This window comes from Lepisosteus oculatus, chromosome 15 (assembly GCF_040954835.1).
Source record: "Lepisosteus oculatus isolate fLepOcu1 chromosome 15, fLepOcu1.hap2, whole genome shotgun sequence".
In the NCBI taxonomy this organism is placed as follows: Eukaryota; Metazoa; Chordata; class Actinopteri; order Semionotiformes; family Lepisosteidae; genus Lepisosteus; species Lepisosteus oculatus.
Genome location: NC_090710.1, coordinates 17,708,143 through 17,729,395, shown reverse-complemented (window position 1 = coordinate 17,729,395; position 21,253 = coordinate 17,708,143). Strand labels below are relative to the sequence as shown.

Genomic DNA, 21,253 nt, shown 5'->3' with positions numbered 1-21,253 from the left:
TTGCTTGAATAACTGCATGACCTACAAACTATATATATCTACAAACATAGTTGAGCACAGGAGGTTCAAAGTCAATCGAGCCTAAAACATCACCACCAAATTGTTCATTTTGAATCAGACCACAGACAGCACATTAGTGACCACATTGGTGACCACAAGTCCCGGCAATTGACAAAGTTACTGCATTGGCTTTAGGTAACTGATTAGAGAAACCCAAGAAAATGACCTGATCTAGGTATCCCAAACTGGATTAAAATCACCAAGATAAAATCAGTGCTGCAGGATTTTAAACCATTTCATGTGAAAAATAAAAATACATTGCACAAAGTATGTTTATTTTGTTCTGTAATACTGTGTTGGGCATGTATGAAATGAACTATTTCTTGGAAGTCATCAGCAACTCTTAAATACACATTGTACATCGTTACACAACTATTTCACAATTATTTACTCAACTATATTTTATATTACAGTGTACAGATTTTATTATTTGCTTATTAGACTCACACAAATATAATTGTTACAGTGCTTAACTCAAGGAAATGAATATTTAATACTCTGCTTAAAATAGTTTCGTTTTTCTAGACGGTTCAAGCCTAGGAATAAACTCAATCATTAAAACACACATTTTACTGCTTTTAAAATGTTTAAACTTAAACTCACCCTTACATATTATTGGAACGTGTGTTACGGCGAAGTACAGTACTTTTATTGAGGATGCCAGTTTCTGACGGATAAACAACAGTTGATACCTGTAATAATAAGTTTTTTCATCTCTCTTTACTCTCCAGACCCGTTTCATTTTTCTTACTAGAGAGGACTGGCACATTGTGGTGAAATTGAATACATATTCAAATCGACCCGGGATAGGAATGTACCTGGGCCGTACAGTGTGAGTGCGCGTCCCAGCAACGTCACGCAGAAGCTCAGACGGTTGCCGTATCTAATTCAGTATGCTCTGAAAATCTTTATCCAAAGCCGAAATGCACAATAGCTATCTCGGGGACGCATTATTTTTTTTCTCATGTCCACATACAGTACATTACGACTTATGACATACAGTACAGTATGTAACACACAAGGACTAAGCCACCGCGGTAAAGTTAGCTTGAAACAGAAAGCCTTCAAACCAAATGCATTTTAAAGACCACGACGTGAAGTTTCACGACCTCTACATAAACGTATCAGTGAGCTAATTATTTTTTTTCTGACACTCAGGGTTTTGATTGATGCGCAATTACGCACCATCTGGAACACACCGGGATAAAGTTAGCTTGAAGTTCGAAAACGATTTTGGCACGCCTGTAGCGTTTTCACGAATCCTCTTAGAGTTGCGAGAACACTTGCTTTGTGTATAAAGTACATTGTGAATGTTTTCTCAGACTTCACTTTGTCGTTTTTATTACATTTTTTGACCACGCACGAATAGTCTTTTGTCCATCTCTTCGCAATGGAAACACAGAACGCTTTCAAACCAAATGCATGACCACGACTTGTGAAAATGTCCACAGCCTCTACATCAAACTATAAGTGAGCTAATTATCTTTTTTTAAACCTCTGGTTTTTCAATGATGCGCAATTACGCACTAACAGGAACCCGGGGGACAGCTGTGTACACACGTTCACAACGCGAGAAATACTGTTCAATACGGCTTCGTGCGAAAAACCTGTATATGACCATAGGAAGCAGAACAGCGCAGTCTCCAATTACGCAGACTGTAAGCACGGGAATAAAGCTTTGTTTGATTTCTGAAACCCTTTTCTTTACGTCCTGTTTTCATTCAGGTAAGGGTCAACTATATTCACAATACTGCTGACAGCAGTATTTAAATATTATTTACTTAGCAGTTTATTAAAAACAGCTCCCAGAATGTTGTGCCTTACACACCAGACATCCCCCTTCAACTCATACAACCTTGCTTTGGGTTGTGAAACTTTTCCTTATTTTTTTGACTGTAATCAAGTGTTGTGCACACTAGGCAGGCCTCCTGACCTTTCACAGTCATTTTTTGTTATGTGAAACTTTAATTCTCTTTTTAGGATTTTTTTAACATGGCAAGAGATGGGTGGGGGGGAGCTCTTCAATAGCTTTTTCATCTATAGACACAAATGGATGTAAGCAAGACACTCAGAACCAACAGAATCAACCTGAACTCATAGAAAAACGAGAATGCCCCCGAGACACCTGCATTCTCCCCCCTCCTGAACCACTCTGGTATCAACACCCCCAAACCAATCCATACCAGCTAACAAGACTCAGAATCGGTGCAACCCTCCAACCTGGACCAAGAGCAGGATGGGACAAGAACCTGCACCACACTACAGTACAAACCCCTCATCCAGACCAGCAGGACAGCCGGACCACAGACAGAACCTTCATGTAACCCCCCTGTTCACTCCAACAGAAAAGCTGAACTGACCCCCACCAGCATGGCTACGCTGCAGCTCTGGTCACACCAGCAGGCCCAATGGGCTCGGAGCTGGGGGACATACGGCACATCTTGAGCTTGATCTGCACCAAGCCCACGAGCTGAACCAACAGGTTTTTACAACACACAGGTTTGTGTTTTGGGGCTGAAGATGAAAATGTCTAACATAGATTTGTTTCGGTTCTAGCAAACAATAATAATAGTTGTTGAAATCCAAACACACATAATGAGATCACTCTCTGTCAGTATGTGTAACACTCTGGGCCTGGGCTTCTCTGTGTTTAGGCTGAAGACAACAACAACATTATTAAATGGACTGACATCCTAATCGGACAAGATACATTGTTTAGGGGAGACTTGACCACCCACTGTCCCCCTGGTAACGTGAAGGTCATTGTCCCTTAGCTTGCCAAAACCAGAATCACTTGGGTCTCTGGGGGGATCGGTGTATGCAAAATCTGAATTCCTAATGCAAGAATTTGTAAATGGTCAATATAGTGATCATATGTTGTCGGCAGATGGTAACTCCAAGGAACAAGTAATAGGTGGAGGAGGCCGAGGTCGGGAGAGGGGAGATCTGTGGTAGGGCTTCAAGAGAGAAACGTGGAGGGATGCACCCTGAGAGTCAGAGGTAGGGCACAGGGGTGATCTGGGAAAGGATGCGGAAAGGTCCAATGTAACGGGGTCCCAATTTAAAATGATCTTTTGATACATAATTAGAAAAAGCAAGTATCTTAAAATATATACTGTACTGTATCCGTGTTATAAGACTAATGTGCTGTTGGCCACTGCCTGGAAATCGCCAGTCTTCTGATGTTACACCTGTAAGTACAGTAAACGGAAACTGCAAGTGTTCGTTTCAGTTTCATTTCCCAGACTGTCCTGCCTCCTGCATGTCTAAATGACAAGCGCTAACAAAAAGCTCTTAGGAGCTAAAGACGAGAGAGTCTTCAATCGGGTAAGTCGCTTATTATACACCCTCTGTACTCACAGGGTCAAATAAAATGGTAATAAAATAGTGCTGATTTTGATGAGATTTACTCATAAGTTGACACCATTGAGTCTGATGTAGATTAAAGCTTTTGCAACTAAGATATTTTTATTTAAAATATATCTGTTCATCTTTTATTTATCAACTTCTAAGAACTCGGGCGTTAAGCTCACCTGGCGTTTACAGTTGGGTAAATCTGCTATTTCGTGTTAACAGGTGTTGTCTGCACTTCCACCGCTGTAAGAACGGAAATAATAAAAGCAGGTGAGTCACTGCACCGGTTCCCACTCATTGAATACAGCGTTGAACCGCTGTTTAACACACAACTAAAAGAAAAATACAGTAGAAATGTTATGACCTTGAATTATATCTCCGGTTTTCTTCGTACTGACTCGATTCAGCAGCTGCGCTCCGGGATCTTCTCACAGATTGATAGAATGTTAAATTTCCGCATAGACAAATGACCAAAATGACTAATGACTTTAACATATATACTGTAAACTGTATGAAATTAAACAAGTTATGTATTTCTAACGTTGCTTTGCTTATTTGTAAATACTAGTTTTAGGACAATGTCAGTAATACCGTTTATTGGCCTTTGAGTATGGAGTTAATTTTGTTTCTTGCGGTATCAGATTTTAATCCGAATAATCAACACTCGGTTATTCAAAATTTCACAAATGTATGCATGTATTCGTGCTTTATAATTATATTTTTTTAAGAGCAATACAGGTGTCCATATGAAACACGTGGTATTATTGGGACATACAGTATGTATTGTATCGCAACAGGGGCTCAGGCGGGCGCCCTTGCCAAATTAGGTCGGCCCCATCCCGACTGAGGCTCGAACCCGGGACTCCCACATCTCTCTGCAGCGACCCGTGAGCTAGAGAGAGATCTCTCTACAGCCCAGTAGCTGTGGTCCTGCTATCACAGGGAAGGGCGGTGACGTCACCTGCTCTGGTACGCCGGCTCTTACACAGTGCCTGTCGGCCGTAAGCGTTACACTCTCCCCCACTTAAATCGCCGTCCCCGGCGAAGGGCTATCCCATCCCACTACTGACACCAATGTAACGCAACGGGGGCTCAGGCGGGCGCCCTTGCCGCATTAGGTCGGCCCCCCACCGTCAGGGGCTCGAACCCGGGACTCCCGCTTCTCTCTGCAGTGACCCAGCCCTGTGAGCTAAAGAGAGATCTCTCCCCAGCCCAGTAGCTGTAGTCCTGCTATCACAGGGAAGGGCGGTGACGTCACCTGCTCTGGTACGCCGGCTCTTACACAGTGCCTGTCGGCCGTAAGCGTTACAGTATTTACTGTAAATATTACCAGGTTCAGTTCTGGATTTGGGAGTTCTGGATTTGTGGAGTTGTTTCAAACCGTGTTAAAATTCCTCCGGGTTTCCTCCTTTCTCTAACAGTCAAAAAAACATACTGGTACAGTAGGTTAAGTGTCTTCTGAGAAAATGGGCACTGGTGTATGCGTGTGTATTTCTGTCTGCCCTGCGATGGAATGGAGTTCCAGACTCCATGTAGTGTACAAGACAAAGGATGAGAAAGAGATGGACATCAACAGAACGTTGTAGCCATGCGCCATCTAGTGGTTACTGCAGGGCCTGCAGGCAAAATGGATTTTGCTCTCTTCTGTCTTCAGTGATTACTTAGCCAAGTAAAGAGCCCAGCTTCTTATAATTTGAAAGTTGTAAAATAATATCAAAACAGCAGTAAATTTATATTGGAGTAGGAGAATTGTATCCAGGCCGCTATTTTTCCATTTAGTTTTTAAGAAAAAATCTATTTGTGAGTTGCTACAGTACATCACACTGCAACTCACAATTGGCAACCCACTAAAGCTACTGTAAGCAGGTGTGAGTCTGGCAAGCACCTGGATGGGAGACCTGCTGGGAAAGCTAAGGTTCCTGGTGGAAGAGGTGTTAGTGGGACCATTAGGGGGTGCCCTGTAAAGTGCTTTGAGTGGGAGAGAAAAAAAGTGTAAGGATAGTGTATATTTCTTTTTTTGGACTTTGCCAGTAAAACATGTTTTAACTATGTATATGTCTGTGCTGGTTGGGAGAGCTAAGGAACAATTAATGTCACTTTCCATCAGAACTGGTGGATTTATTATTTCAAAAGGAGGTCACACAGGGTACGCATATTTATTATTTTTTTAGAATATTGACTACTATGACATTTGTTAACATCAGACCAAAAAACACCTCATTCTCAAAGGAGCTGCAGAAAAGGTTTAGGAAAGAATTTAAAATGATTACACGGAGTTTACTGAATTCATTGGGTGGCACATTTCATGCAGCCATTGCCTCAAAATGATTTACAACTAAATACTGACATTACCACTTGTTTAATTTTACATTAAAGGAATATGTTCCAGTACTTAAGGTCACTTGTATTCACTATGGTATATGACAGTATAAAAAAATATATTTATCGGTTCATATTTATCTCATGATTACAAGTGCAAATTAATCAACTGTAATGCAAAATAACAGTTCTGAATTTTCTGTTCCAATACTTCTGGAGAAGACTGTAGAATTTTGGAGAAATCTTTCATAAACAAATGAAGGTTTGATTGTGTTTTGTAACTAGTATATGAAGATTTGGAAAATCAAAATATCTGCATAATATTGATTAAGAATAACTTCCCTCTTACAGGTTAAAACTTGTACCCATGTCAAGTCAAAAGAAGTCGAAGAGCAGCCCTATGAGGCCTACAGTGAGGCCTATCAGTGTGGGCATAAATGGTACTGAGATAAAATTGTTGCCGATTACAAATTGCTCCATTGGGACTAGTGCCCACACATTGGGCATCTCTGCCTCTCCTTTGCCATTTGGAGCATCAGATCCAGGAGCGCTGCCTGAGAACAAGGTACTGAAATATACACACCAAGCCAAGGGAAAGCCTATTTTACACATGTAGCCTTCTAGAGGAGGGATGTGGAATGTAACAAAACCAATACGAGTAAAAATATAAGGTCAATAAAAAACAATGGTTAGACAAATGGGTGATAACTCACTCAGAAATGACAAAGATACTTGTAACATGAAGTCTAACATACATTGACTTTAACACTTTTTTATTGACAAATTTGCAATTTAAGTTGGTCTCATAACTACTTCAGTATCCCTACACTTGAGGACAAGTAAATATTTACTTACTGACATAGACAGTAACTTTAGACTTAACTTTATCAAACATGTTTGGAAGTCAAAATGGATCCAATTTATGATGTCCTAAGGTGTGTTTAAGTCATTACATGTTGCTTGTCAGAGAGGTGCATTTATAAAGACGTAGACTCTGAGGAATTATTTTGTGTCAGGGTTAGGGCTGTCCATTAAGGGCCACAAAAAATATAAGAATATTTTGAACACTTAATTCTAAGTGTAACAATAAGATTTGCCACTGCATAAGACATAAGAGCCCTGATTAAAACAAAATCTTATTTGGTAAACCAACTGTTGAAGCTAAGGATCTCTGTCATCAGAATGCCTCTGTGCCTTCAAAATTAACATAACGTACTTATTTCAAGTAGGTAGCTGTGTCAGCATACGAAGGCTGCAAAAGGAAAGGTTTATTCCGTGCTGAAAAGAAAAGAAAAAGCATTCCAGGCTGAAAAAGGCTTTAGAGCCAAAACATTATCTCTTTTCTTTTCAGCATGGAATAAACCTTTACCTGACAAGTCAGATTTCTCCCAGGATTTCCTGAAAAGGGAGTCAAGTTTGCTCCTAGTGTTATACTAGGCTTTGTGCCAGGATTTACTCTTTATTTTGTGCATGTTTTACAACAGAACTCCAATTTGTAGTTTGTTAATTTCCACTACTATGCTAATAAACACATCTACTTATTTTCAGAAGACCTATCAAGATTAATAAAGGGACATTATGAGACACCTCATCCTGATTACGTGATTAGATTTTTTAATCTTGTTTTTATTTCCATTGTTTGAGGGATTATATTGTTCCAACTAAGACTTAGAGACTGTTGATTCTGAAACATAACACTGTACATCTTGAAGTTGCAGTGTAAAGGCAGCAAAAACATTTCATGATGGAGCTTTAAGTACACTCCAAAGTCTTGCCCAGACCACTTGTTTTCAAGGGAGTCCACATCTGAAGGGATGTTGTGTTCCATTCAGCACAGCAGCATTGCCCTGGGTAAGCAATATGAGGAGAAGGTGCGGCCCTGTATTGACCTGATCGACTCCCTGCGGTCTCTCGGAGTGGAGAAAGACCTGGGCCTACCAGCCATCGCTGTCATCGGAGACCAGAGCTCGGGGAAGAGCTCTGTGCTGGAGGCTCTGTCAGGAGTAGCCCTGCCCAGGGGGAGTGGTGAGGTCTTAAATAATATCAACCTTAATGACTAGGACTGAACTAAAACTCGGCCATTCCTACCCCTGGTTTCCTGGATTCGTTACTTACAGGGCTCTAATCACAGTTTCGGTTTACAGGGATTGTAACACGGTGTCCCCTGGTGCTGAAACTCAAGAAAGTGAAAGTAGGCCAGCCATGGAAGGGAAGACTCACATATAAAGAATCAGATGTTGAACTGAAAAGCCCATCAGAGGTGGAGAAAGAAGTTTCCACAGGTTAGGCTGTTCATTATTCACGCCCCTTTTGAAAAAGTGATACAGTAATAATAATCATGGGCAGTTCTATAGCATTGCAAATAGAAAGTATCCATGAACTGTCCTGCTCCTGAGGGATCTCAATTATAAAACAAACCCCAGTGGCATTTGGCCACCCTGGGAATCAGCCCTCTGGCAAAGGCTTGATCTGACCTATGAGCCCCAGTGCTGTAGGGAAAATCCTCACAAACTGTAATGAGCCTCTCAGGAACTTGTATGATCAACAACATGCTTTTACTTTCTTTCAGCCCAAAACGTCATTGCTGGCAACGGGGTTGGGATCAGTGATGAAATGATCAATCTGGAGATTCAGTCGAGTGATGTTCCTGATCTGACACTAATTGACCTTCCTGGGATTGCCCGAGTAGCTATCAAGGACCAACCCAGAGACATAGGAGACCGGGTAATGACTAAAGAATTCAAAAGGCCTTGGGGGTGATATTTGATGCACGCTTAACGTTTGACCCACATGTGCCAAATATTGTCAAAACATCTTTCTTTCACCTCAAAAATCTCACTAGACTACGTCCTATGTTATCGCTAACGGTGGCTGAAAAGCTGATCAACACATTTGTCTTCTTCCAAATTGACTACTGTAATGCTCTACTCACTGCGGTTTCTAAATCCACATTGAACAAACACCAGTATGTCCAAAATGTCCAGTATGCCCAGATAGGTTTTAACCTCCCTAAAAGGTACAATAGGTTTATTCTGTAGATTCTGGTAATAGCACTCATCATTTGTAAACAACTCTGTGAAAAGAAAGTTCTGAAGTTATGGGTTAGGAGTCACAGGGTGCATAGTTCTTGATCATATTTACTGTACAATTTTACTGTACTGTACAATTTTACCAGCCGTTTACTATATCCCCAGATTAAGGGAATGATCCGCAGGTTCATACAAAAACAAGAGACCATTAATCTGGTGGTGGTGCCTTGTACTGCTGACATTGCGACCACAGAGGCTTTGAAGATGGCAAAGGAAGTGGACCCATTAGGGGAGAGGACACTGGGTAAGAACAATGAGCACATTCATCTGTGTTGACTGTAAAACATGTGCAGCTAAAGTAGTAAGACTTCTTTGTGTAAAGAAGTCTCCCCTGTTCTTGGTTCATGTTTCACTATTCATTCTGAAGAAATCAGCTGAGTTGACTTTGTCAGCTCCTTGGAAGATATGGAATACATCCTGATATATTGTATCAGTTATCTGTTCCCCTCATATTCCTCTCTGTTCAGGAATAAATTTTTTAGGGCTTTTACGCTGTTAGTGAAAGACATTCATTTAAGTCCCAGAATATATCTGGGTCCTCTTCTCTGGAATAATTCTAGAGTAGAAAAACCCTTTCTATAAAGCCTGTACTAGGGAGACAAGATTGTATACAGTTTTCTAAATTAGTTCATTCTAGAGAGTTACAGAAGAGTGTTTGACATATCTGTACCACCCCTTCATGTACTGTATATTTTACTCTTTTAACTATACTGTATATCCTAACATTTTGTTTGCTTTTTTCCCTTACATTGTCATATTATTTGTAATTTATTTTACTTCTTCTTTTTAATTGGATCCTGTACACATTCTAGACAATAACATCTCTCTCATCTCACTTTCTCATTTAGGAATATTATTTGGGATTTTTTAAATCTACCTATATCGGTTTCCCCCTACTAAATCCAGAATAATGCACAAAGAATGATCTGGGCTTTAAAACAGGAGTCTAAAATCCCGTTTTTTGGTGTTTGTTACAGCTGAGCTCTGTAAGACTTAACTAGATCAATGATTTAAAGCTCACTATAAAATCCGCAAGATAATGGCTCACCAGGACTAGGTAGAAGAACACTGTTTCAGAGGCACTGTACAATCTCTGCTCTCTCCTGGTTCCAGAGCACATGCTGAGCTTGATCAATCACTAGGTCATGTAACAGGTCTCATAGCTGGTAGGATTAGAATGAATTTACTGATTCCATGCTGCAATTACCTGTAATGGAAATTAGACCTCGTTATTTCTTCAGATATTTGAAGTGACTGTACGATTGCAAAACTGGTGTAATATCATTAGTGGAGTACCACGGGCACTAGGACCTGTACTAGAACCACTGAACCTGCCTTGTGACCAGTTTACTGCCAGTTTAGGTTTAGAATTTTTTACTATTTTTTAATGATGGCAGAATGGTATAGTTATGCAGTAAGTAGATTTTTGAGGACTACAGAAAATCTTGATTGGATCTTTCAGAAATAATTGTTTTTGTCTGTTTTGTTGTTGTTTGCTGAAGGGATCCTTACCAAGCCAGATTTGGTTGATGAGGGCACTGAAGAAAATATTATCAGTATTGTCCATAATATAGTCATTCCTCTGAAGAAGGGTTACATGATTGTGAAGTGCCGTGGTCAGAAAGATATCAATGAACAACAGACACTGGCGGATGCAATCGAGAAAGAAAAGGCTTTCTTTGAGGATCACCCTCATTTCAGGCAAGCAAGCTGCCCATGTGTGGAAAACCAAAATACAATTACAAAACACAGTAAAACCATGCATGATACAGTAGTATGAACATGTATTAGAATAGTTTTAACTGTACTTTTTACTTCTTGTGCATGGGAAATAAAAAACTGTAGTTGTAAATCTTGAAACATGACTAAAATAGCATAAAATACTGGATATTATTAGAGTTCTGTTCCAGAACAGAGAGAATCAGCAGCCCATAAGAAGAATAACAGCATCCTACGTATATTTCACAGTTTAAAAACTGCTTTTTAGTTTGTGGAGAAAATAATTTCCTCCATCTGATGTTTTGATTCGTCGTGTCAGTTATTTATACAGAATTGCTTACTTGTTAAATAAAGTACCATTTTCGCAAAATAGATACAAAAACAGAGTCACACCTGATTTATATAACAAGATGAAGAAGAAAAAACTACAGAATTCTGCAGCTTTTTTATTTTCATAATCGTTTAAACCTACAACATCATGACAGTTTACTTCTGTTTTGTGGTTCACAGGTCACTTTTGGATTCCAAGAAAGCTACGATTCATTTTCTGGCTGAAAGGCTGACTAAGGAGCTTGTGGAGCACATTAGTGTAAGTTCTGATTGGTCGGTGTGGACCACAATGGACCACACCTTTCAAATGTCTGTTTCAGGTTGTGGTAAGTGTAGTCAAGTGTAGAAATAAAACCCATTTCTGATTATGTGAATTTGCCACAACACTTTCTTCACCTTCTGCATCTCAGTCAAATACTGTACAGTACAGTGAAACAGAGCTTAACTGTCTTGACATCTTAAACATGGACAGATTACAGATGATAATAAAGATAAGGGCTATCATATTATTGTACGTAACATGTTTTTAAATTATTTTTCAATAATAACATGAAGCAGTATACAATAGCATCTCTGAGTTGAGCTTCTCAGTCTGGTTCATTACAGATATATATATTTCTAGATTATGTTTGCTTGCGCAGTGATTTTATTAGTTGTAGGAGCAAATATTTCTGTGACTAAATCTTTGAATTTAATCTTTTTGACTAAATCTTTGAATTTAAGCCTGAAATAGATTTTTACATAGCAGTGAGGAGGCATTCAAAACCAGGTGCACATCAACCATTTTGTTTGACACTACTAAGGAATTAGCTGGGGTTTGCCAAATCTGCCCTTACTTTTGAAACTGTTTTGAAAACATTTTATGAAGACTAGCATCCATTCAGGGGTATATTCTGACCTGTGCCTGTTGCTTGCGGGTATAGGCTGCAGCTAAACAGCAACCCTGTGCTGTATGAAGTGGTTGGAAAATGAATGGTCTACAAAGGGCTCATGGTGATACTTGATGAGGTTGTTTTAATAGTAAGAGTGTGTTTGTGCTGAGAACCTCATGAGTAAAAACATGTCCTGCGTCATTAGAGCTGTCTAGTAAATTGGGGCTTGTCATATCACTTCCAAATCTATACCCTTTACCACCATTTCTTGAGCTTAAGGAAGGTACTTGATTCAACACCCATTCCTGCTCGAGTCATATCTGAAGCAAGTCTTTATTTTCTAGAAATCTCTCCCTCACCTGCAATATCAGATTGAACAGAAACTTCTGAAGACAACCAACGATCTTAAGAAGGTTGGAGAGGGAGCCCCACAGGATGAGAAACAGTTGCTGACTTTCTTGATTGAGGTGAGGGCTGCAGCTGTTCTTTGGTTTCATGAACCTGAAGAAACTACACAATTCCCTACTTTACGTGCACTTAGTGCAGCAGATATTCTGATAACAGAAGGCACTTTGTATGGAACACTCAGCCAAGAAGCAGATACTACTGCTTCTTTCAGAAAAACATCTGATTTGATTACATTCGATTAATCAGCACCTAGAAAAAGCTACATTGGCCGAATGGCCTCTTCTCATTTGTAATAGTTACATTCCAGTTTTGATTGTTTGATATTTGTGTAATTTAAATTATTTCCCCCCCTTTTAGGCTTTTGAGAACTTGTTATACATTATTATGTTCCAGATCAAATGTAGTCACAAATGCGGAATCACAAAAATGGAGAATATCAGGCAATGACCAAGCTGATCAGAATAAGTCAAATAAATGATCATAACCCCCATCTTGTAAGGAGTTTTGCCAAAAATATACCTGAGCGGTTAGTATAGGTAGAAGCACATGCATTCTTTGTTCTCTGGCACAGCTTCGGTGAAAAGAGCAATAATACTTGGTTAAACCAATATTTATTAACAATGACAGGGCCACACACTACACACAACATAAACATACAACACAATGCAAGTTTCCCTATGTACAGTAGACGTTTACAGACAAGGTGTCCCAGAGGCCTAACGTTCTGTCCTAACCATCCAGAAAAACCCCAGACTATTACCAAGTATTCAACTCTTGATGCCTACCAAGACCAGAATAAGAGATCAGCTGAATTCTAAACTAAGTAGACAAACTCTCTCTCTGCAAACCTGGATGCCACAAAATAAATAGGAACTCATCTCTCTATTCTGAAATGCACTCACTAAGCAGGAGAGGCAGTTTTCAACTGAGGGATTCTTCACTCAGGAAATCCAAGTTCCCTAAAAACTACAGAATAACATGGTCTTATGTAAGGTTCACATACTTGTTTTTTTTTAAGAAGCCCTTGTCTGGCACATGCTTTATGTTCTGTGTTGTCCTGTTTCCTCTCTGTCTTTTATCCCAGTCTTTTGATACTCTTTCAATCATTTATCCAAAACTTAACTGAGGTAAACCAGAAGATTCTTTGATCAGTGTGTCTCATACTCAGCACAACTAAATAATCATCCCTCGGCTTGAAGCTCTGAGAAGTGGACATTTTGACACTAGGTGGCCCATGGTGTTTAGATTCTTAGAGACACCTCCATTGTCACCTACTTCAGCCTGTAACATTATCAATGTTTAGGAGATGTACTGTAGTAGTAAAATGGACTCAAAAACAAAATTGTGAGATTGTCAGAAAACAGTAGAAAAGCAAAAAACACATCTAAAAAGGCATTTGGTGTGTGACATTTTGTGAAGGCCTTATTATGCGCTATGGATGGAGCTCTGTCGCCCACTTCTGGGATTCAATCATGGTCACCCATGGGCTCACAGCACCCCTCGCTAGAAAGCACACCCCACTGCACCACACCCAGTCTTATGATGCAGCAGAAATCTACACTAAGCTTAGAGAGGGTGATGTCACTCCTATAAAATGCTTAGTACCACTTACACCAATATGAATCATATTAATGGCCAAAACCTCATTCTCAATTATCAAGTGCCTTTTCTGCATTTGCATTTGTTTTTCTCCATCTACATAAGAACTGCAAAAAAATGTTGGGTGATTGTAACTTATAAAAGGTGTCACATATTATCAGAATCAGATTGACCTTTCAGAAAAGCCTTCTTGTCATGATGATTACATGTAGGTGGTATAAGTACTGTAAGTTTCAATCTAGTTAGGATTTTTAAGGAAAGAAAGTTTATAAAATTGAATATAAAAGACCTAATTTGACTCCAATCCCATTTGCTTTAGCTCAATTACAACACTTGACATTTTTGGTCTTTGAAATTGAGCTTCTACCTTCCAGCTTCTTCAAAGTTATAAGATAATGTAAGAGCCCCATCTGTTTAGTAGTTGTGTGGCAGAACTGCAATGGTTTTAGACTTTAGAGGTTTAGAGATGTACAGTAAGTAGAGGCCCTTGCAGATGTTGATCTGCACATGATTCAAGAGCGCATCGTTCTACCATTACTCAATAGAACCTACATGTTCGAGAGAAGGAACAAGGATGTACTGTACATGACAAAGTCTCTAGCATTCAGCTGAGTTAAGACTAATCTAACATTAGATGAGTGTCCTATATTCAATGCATTTTTGGGATATAGTTACATTCTGGAAACTGCAGATCCTAGATACTTCCATTCAAAGATATTTAGGGTATTTACTACGATTACTCGAAACTGTCAGGTAGGAAAATTAACCAATGGTTGTGCAAGAATGAGCAGTAACTCTATAGTGTTTATTTTGATATTTGTGAATATCATTTCTGAGATGGTTCTCTTGAAGGAAGGCTACACATATCTGTCCATAACCGCTAGGCCAAACTCAAAAGGCCATCAGCTTCTGTGGGTTTCCAGTTACAAGATGTAAATACACCTACAAGCCCATTAAAATGAATTTCATATGTGTGGCCATGCAGGAACGGTATAATAAAATTAAACAGAACCGCACCACCATCAGGATATTTCTATGCTAAAGTTAAAGCTTATCAGGGCAGAGTTTAACCCAGCCAGCAGCCATGTCACCCAGCAACTTACAACTAGCAACCCACTGAAGCTAAGCAGCTGTGAGCCTGGTCAGTACCTGGATGGGAGACCTCCTGGGAAAAACTAAGGTTGCTGTTGGAAGAGCTGTTAGTGAGGCCAGCAGGGGGTGCTCACCCTGCGGTCCATGTGGGTCCTAATGCCCCAGTATACTGACAAGGACACTATACTGTAAACAAGTGCCGTCTTTCGGATGAGATGTAAAAGCGAGGTCCTGACTCTCTGTGGTCATTAAAAATCCCAGGGTGTTTCTCGAAAAGAGTAGGGGTGTAACCCTGCCGTCCTGGCCAAATTTCCCATGCCTCCTAATAATCCCCCTCTATGAATTGGCTACATTACTTTGTTCTCCCCCCTCCAACAGCAAGTGGAGTGACCTGCCGGTCGCATTTAATGGCAACGTCAGCTCAAAGATTTGGTTCAAACCATTAAATGGAGATGGGCGTGCCGACAAGCGGACCCTGCTGATGCAGGATTAACACTAGGATGAGAGAGGACAGAGTTTAACCCATTTTCCATAGATAGAGAAAGAGCATGACTTCAGCTAGAATGGGACCTTTATACAGTATACAGCTGGGATTGGAGTAACTGAGGTAAAATTCATTGACCAGAGCAGGGACTTCCACAGCCCTCCAGTGATGAATCCAGGAGCCAAAGCTACTACATGTATGTCATGCTGTCCTTTATACAGAAACACTCCAAGCAATTAAAGTAGAACATAAAACTGAGCATAAAGGCACGAACTTCCAGGTTCAGAGACAGGGTGTCAGATTATTGAACTCTGCCCCTACCACTGACTCACACTGCTGTTTTTTTCTCTCCTCACACTGTTTGTCTGACTTGTTTTTTAAGTTGTATGTTATTTAACTTGTTGTTATTGCTGTTGCTGCTGCTGCTGCTGTTTTTTGTTAATGTTTTTGGTGATTCCTTAATGTCTTTGTATCTGTGCATACCTGTACATGAAATTAAGCATTTCATGACGCTTGTGCATATCTGAAATAAACTGAACTGGACTGCCCATCAGAATACCTTTGTTCCATCTTGTGGAGCTAAATTATGTCAAAACAAATTCAAGGATACCTTCCAACAGCCTGAGGTATAGTATTATTCAGAAAGGAAAGGACAAAGGAGAAAATGAATCCCTAATTTAGTAGAACTGTGTATCGGAGAGCCATGGCAGCTGCCCACGTGAGCTATTAAATGAAGGGGTAGTGTCGCCAACCGTGGCCTGCAAGGTCAGAGGCTGCTTTTTGGCCTTCTTACTCGTGGTTTTGAGGGAGGAGGTTCCAGGCACCAGTACTGATGAATCTGATTTCAGCTTTTGCCCCCCCACATTCTATATCCTCCCACTTCAAGAGCCCAGAGGTGAGGGGATGAGGCAGGATGTGAGAATTATCTATTCACATCATCGATATACTGAAGTAGTCCTTACCATTGCATTTTCATTGCACGTCTAGATTTTCTTTCTTAATAGAAGACTGCTGTCCTGATCTCCAGGACTCTTATTCTGGAGCTGAGGAAACAATCTGTGGAACATTGTCCACAAATGGGTAATTGCAGGTCCTTTATTCATGCCGCGAACTGTGGACAGAGCACCAAGCCAAACTCTTAGCCTTAGCAAAGGTTTGCCGGTCAGTGGTCTTGTCAATTATTGCCTCTATTGTCATTTTGATTTCTAGAAAATTCGGAGATTCAACGATGCTCTGTCGGAAGTCACCCGGGCCGAGGAAAGTGTGGAGCCTGAAGAAGGCCGGCTTTTCACCAAAATCCGAAAAGAATTTGTGAAGTGGAAACAGCACCTGGACAAAAAGGCCAACAAATGTGGGCTGAAAAACCACCTCACCTTTATTTCACTTCATTTTAAGTGCGAGGTTTTCCGCAGGCAGGTTGTCTTATTTCCTCTTCGCTCTCCTGTTTTTCCCGTTTCTAGTGGAAGATCACCTGCGGGATGAGGTGGAGGAATATTCCAGGACATACAGGGGCAGGGAGCTTCCTGGGTTTGTGAACTATAAGACATTTGAGGTCATTGTGAAGCAGCACATTGAAGACACGAAGGAGCCTGCTCTCCATGTCTTGAAAAATGTTACAGGTGAGAACATTGGTTTTTGCCTTTATCAAACATAAGGCCTGCACAGACAGAACTAATGACCTCCAAATATCAAAAGAGTGAACCACATACACTTTCCAACCCGTCTATTACAGTAGAGTCATCAGCAGTCATCCACTTTAGAAATATATAAACCACAGCTGTTATCTTTACATGGAAACCAAAATCATTTACAGTTAACTCTCCACTTACGCGGATGGCTTTGGAAAATAAATATTGAAAAAATGCATATACCGTCATGTTATTTTCTTTTTTTTACCTTGTGTGTACTTATTTTTAATATCTTGAATTACCATAAGAGGTTAGTAGGGTTTTTTATAAAGGGTATAGGGTAAAATTTGACTATACGCAAATTTGGTTTTACAGGCTACTCAAAAAAGTTAAGAGTTGACTGTAATGAGAGAAGTAGCATTGCAGTCATTAATTTCAGCACCTTATAATGGTGTCAGTCACTAGCTTTTCTAAATACTCATCTTACTTTACAACAAAGCCTACATTTTGTTTCCTGAAATCCAGTTAGATGCTGTGCATTGTTTTTTTTTAATCACAGAAATCATCCATTCTGCTATTACCACCTTTGCCACCAATCACTTTCAGGCTTTTCCAAATCTGTTGAGAGCTACAAAGGTATTGTACCCTCACATTCTGTCTGATGGTATTTACAGTATGTACAGTATCTCTTGGTGATCCTAAATATGAATCTAACATTTACTGATTTAAAGTGCTCTCTGCCCTAATCTAGCAGAAACTTAATCCACTGGAGTAATTTTATTTATTCTCTATGATGAATCTGTTTTCTTTTAGCTTTCTGTGCTATTGTGCAAATTCTAGTGTTAGAATTAACATGGTGCACTTCAATAACCTTAAATGCCAGACTGTGTAGTTAACTAAGAACAGAAGAATGCTCACAAATGAGAGGCTCTTTACTCCATCTTGCTCCTTGGTTTCTACTGAACATTGATCTAGCTCCTTTGGGTTTAAATTATATCACTCAGCTATGTCCTGAAAGAAGCCAGGGTACCTATCAGTCCTATTGTCAATATTGCATTCAGACTTTTGTATAATAGTGTAGTAGGGTTGTGTGATGGGGAATTATCACTGTAGAGGCACAAACTGAATTCCATTGTTCTACAAGGTGACCATCATAAGCAGGAATTAAATGTTTTTTGAATGCCTTGCCTCACATGGCCTTTTTTAATAATATTTTGAGCAGTCACAGCACCCAATCACACACATGTTAAAAGATACCTGATAAGAGGTATGAGCGTGGTGTTGAGCGGACCAGATTTATTTTACAATGCTTTGGCTGCAAATCTAGGGTTTATCTCATCTTTACACAGGGATCTTTTGTTTTGAAGATAACACCCATCTCAAAAAGACTGCAAGGAGAAAAAAAATTAAAGGGTTGATTCTGAAACCACTATTTTGAAGAATTTGTTTTTCTCACTCCACTTTTTTGAAGCCCCTAAATTTATTTTATATCTTAAAATATTTCTATTTATTGGAAATATCTTGGTGTGAGCAGATGATCCATAAATAATAGGTTAATGAGTGATATGGAAAAGCACTTTAAAATACATGTGATGGCTAATGGTTGTTTATTCACACTTGAAGGTCTATGTTGAAGACCTACGGGAACATGAGGAAAAGATATCTATTGAAATGGTGCGGCACCAGTTTGAAATGGAGAAAATGGTCTATTCCCAAGACTGTCTCTACAGCTATGAACTAAACACAACCAAACGTAAACCCGTCTTCCCTTCAACAAACGCTGACCTTCGGGAGATGGCTTATCACGTCAATGCTTACTTTAAGGTAGAGAATGTAAGAGAGTGAGGGATGCAATGGGAAGTAGTTAATACAAATTGCATTTTTTAAAGTGTACCCTTTTTTTAAAATTAGCAACAGAGACCTCTATTAAATTTAAATGAATATTAAAGTTAAAGTAATATGCATTCTGTTCTTACTGTTCCTGGTCCAGGACAAGTGAGAAATTATCAGCTTACTTTTGGCTGAACAACAATTGTATAAAACAAGCAACTGGATGTCTTATGATTCTGCTAGCATGGGATATTGGAATGTACTGTACCATTGCTGAAGTAACTGTGGTTAGTTTCGTATAAGAATGTGTGTCATCGATTTATCTACTATTAAAAATACTTCAGTAGTTTTTAGCATATAAATCTCAAACCACTGCACATAGAAAACAAATTACAAATGCAATATAAAATTAAATCATAAGCACACAGCGTATGTACAGTATTAGAACAGAATACTACTTTGATAAGACATAATATCACACCCGTAAAGAATCCAAAGTTGAAAATCCTTGCTTTCTTGCACTTCTAGATTGCCTCTGATCGTCTGGCCAACCAGATTCCACTGATCATCCAATTCCACATGATGGAGCAGTACATCAACAGGCTGCAGACGTCCATGCTGGCGCTGATTGGGAACAATGGAGAAACCAAAATGGCCAGGCTGCTTTATGAGAATAAAGACATCACCGACTCTAGGCTTGCTCTTCAGAACCGCATAGAGCGCCTCAGAAAAGCTCAGCAACACCTCTCCAAATATGTAGTCATTTTTTGAAGCCTGAAGCATAACCACTCCAATCTGTTATGTACCATTACAAGGAAAAATGTTCTGCTGTCATTTAATATTTCCTATTGCTTTTAATTATTAAGTGTAGCAACATTTAAACTACATAATAGTCTAATGTATTTCAGAGAATTAAAAATGTGAACGTTTTGTAACTCTTAATGTGACTGCAAAGATCTTAAGATATAAAATATTACTTGATGTTTTTTCCTCTTGTATTCCTCTAACTCATTGCTTCTTAGGAAAGAAGAGCCTGGCATTCTTAGCATTAATAATGTTCTTTATAGATGTTTTGGAATAAAGGGGGACCTTCCTCTTTCAATCTCGTTTTTTCTCCTAGGAGCAGAAGAACAGATAAGTGTGCAAGTTTCTGTGAGTAAAAGTTTCTCTGAATTTCTGGAAAGTTCTGGATGTTAGCAGCAATAAATTTATTTTATTGCAGTGGCACGTGAAAGAGTCAAATTGTGACATTAAGACAAGACTGCAAGGTGGTTGAAAATATAGAACACCCCAATTCTGTTATTTGAAGCTAATTTGCATTGGGAGGTTAATACTAATGAACTCTATTCCTTTTGTATGTGCCAGATTCCTGCTCACTTTTACTGTAAACTTTTAAATTCTGAAATGAACACGGTCTAGCCCAAGAATACTCCTGCTATCATCCAAATTGTATATCTCGAGCTATGGTGGATATTTAATATACATTTTTATTTAGTGCTCATACATGGATAATATAGTATGTTACAGTCACAATCAATGCATTTAATTTTAGAATCTAGGCCGAAATAAGTGCAGAAATATTGTAAAGTATGCCATATTGTAGTGAATAATATTGAAACATACAATACATTTAAAAAGAATCTTAATGCAAGTTAAAAGCCTGCATCCGGAAAGTGCTATGTAAAACATTTAAACCATGTCTAGAGCAGGGTTCTCCAACATTGGCCCTGGAGAGTCACAATCCAGCAGCTTTTGTAAAGTATGTCACTACTCAGTTTCTAAAGACTATGCAGAATTTCTGTTTGACCAATTAAGCAGATAATATGTTCAACTAAGCAATTTAGAGATGATTCGGGACTAAAATCCAAGACCCCTTCAGCCCTCAAGAAATAGACACCTTGCACAGATCACATACTTAATTGTTACTTAATCAGTAACACACAGTAGATCCCAATCTTTAAAGAAGTTGACCTAGAAGAGTAACTGAACTGGGGTTCCCCCACGACCAGGGTTGAAGAACAACAACCCACATTATGCTACACAGTCAGTGTAAAAGTGATGGAAATGATGTCACAGTTCTTGCTCAGTTTTTCCATTTTTGTGTCTAGAGCTGCAGCTGATTGTATCATAACCAGTACCTGGAATCATGCAGTGGAAATAGCTTGTTCAAAGCGCAAACCGGGAAGAGGTTTAATTTAAAATAAAGTATCCTCGATCACAAGGTGGTGCTGTAGAACTAAAATCGATCTTAACACCGCCTATCGTAAAACCTTTCTGCTCTCCTCAGGTGTGAGAAGGGTCTAAAACAGAAACGTTGTTTCTTTTTCTTTTTTTTTTGTTTCTACTTTTCAGTAGGAAAATAACCTCTACTTTCCAATTTGCAGCTCACAGATGACGCGGCTCCCAACTTTACCGTATGTGCTCGCATAGAAGCGCAACAGCAGAAATAGTTATTTTCGAGACTAGTTA

General features: G+C 39.4%; 1 protein-coding gene and 1 long non-coding RNA gene across 3 annotated transcripts; one reads left to right on the top strand and one right to left on the bottom strand.

Annotated features, from left to right (window-relative positions):
• The first annotated feature begins 3,339 nt into the window (after window positions 1-3,339).
• LOC102699050 (interferon-induced GTP-binding protein Mx-like) lies at window positions 3,340-19,886 on the top strand. Of its 2 annotated transcripts, none has more exons than XM_015363915.2 (15): window positions 3,340-3,387; window positions 3,637-3,684; window positions 6,085-6,298; window positions 7,566-7,758; window positions 7,878-8,015; window positions 8,303-8,457; window positions 8,928-9,066; window positions 10,325-10,523; window positions 11,052-11,130; window positions 12,088-12,210; window positions 16,536-16,677; window positions 16,787-16,945; window positions 17,514-17,590; window positions 18,578-18,787; window positions 19,313-19,886. In XM_015363915.2, the coding sequence occupies exons 3-15, from the start codon at window positions 6,101-6,103 to the stop codon at window positions 19,553-19,555; spliced, it is 2,055 nt and encodes a 684-aa protein (XP_015219401.1). In that variant the 5' UTR covers window positions 3,340-3,387; window positions 3,637-3,684; window positions 6,085-6,100; the 3' UTR covers window positions 19,556-19,886. The 2 variants fall into 2 exon arrangements, with proteins under 2 accessions (XP_015219401.1, XP_006639145.2); XM_006639082.3 differs by having other exon boundaries at window positions 3,341-3,387; window positions 18,578-18,778.
• LOC107079464 (uncharacterized) lies at window positions 16,679-21,174 on the bottom strand. Its single transcript, XR_001480409.2, has 3 exons — window positions 20,923-21,174; window positions 19,266-19,408; window positions 16,679-16,862 (listed from the first exon to the last, which is right to left on the bottom strand). It is a non-coding gene; the product is annotated as an uncharacterized lncRNA (long non-coding RNA).
• Between the last annotated feature and the right edge of the window lie 79 nt (window positions 21,175-21,253).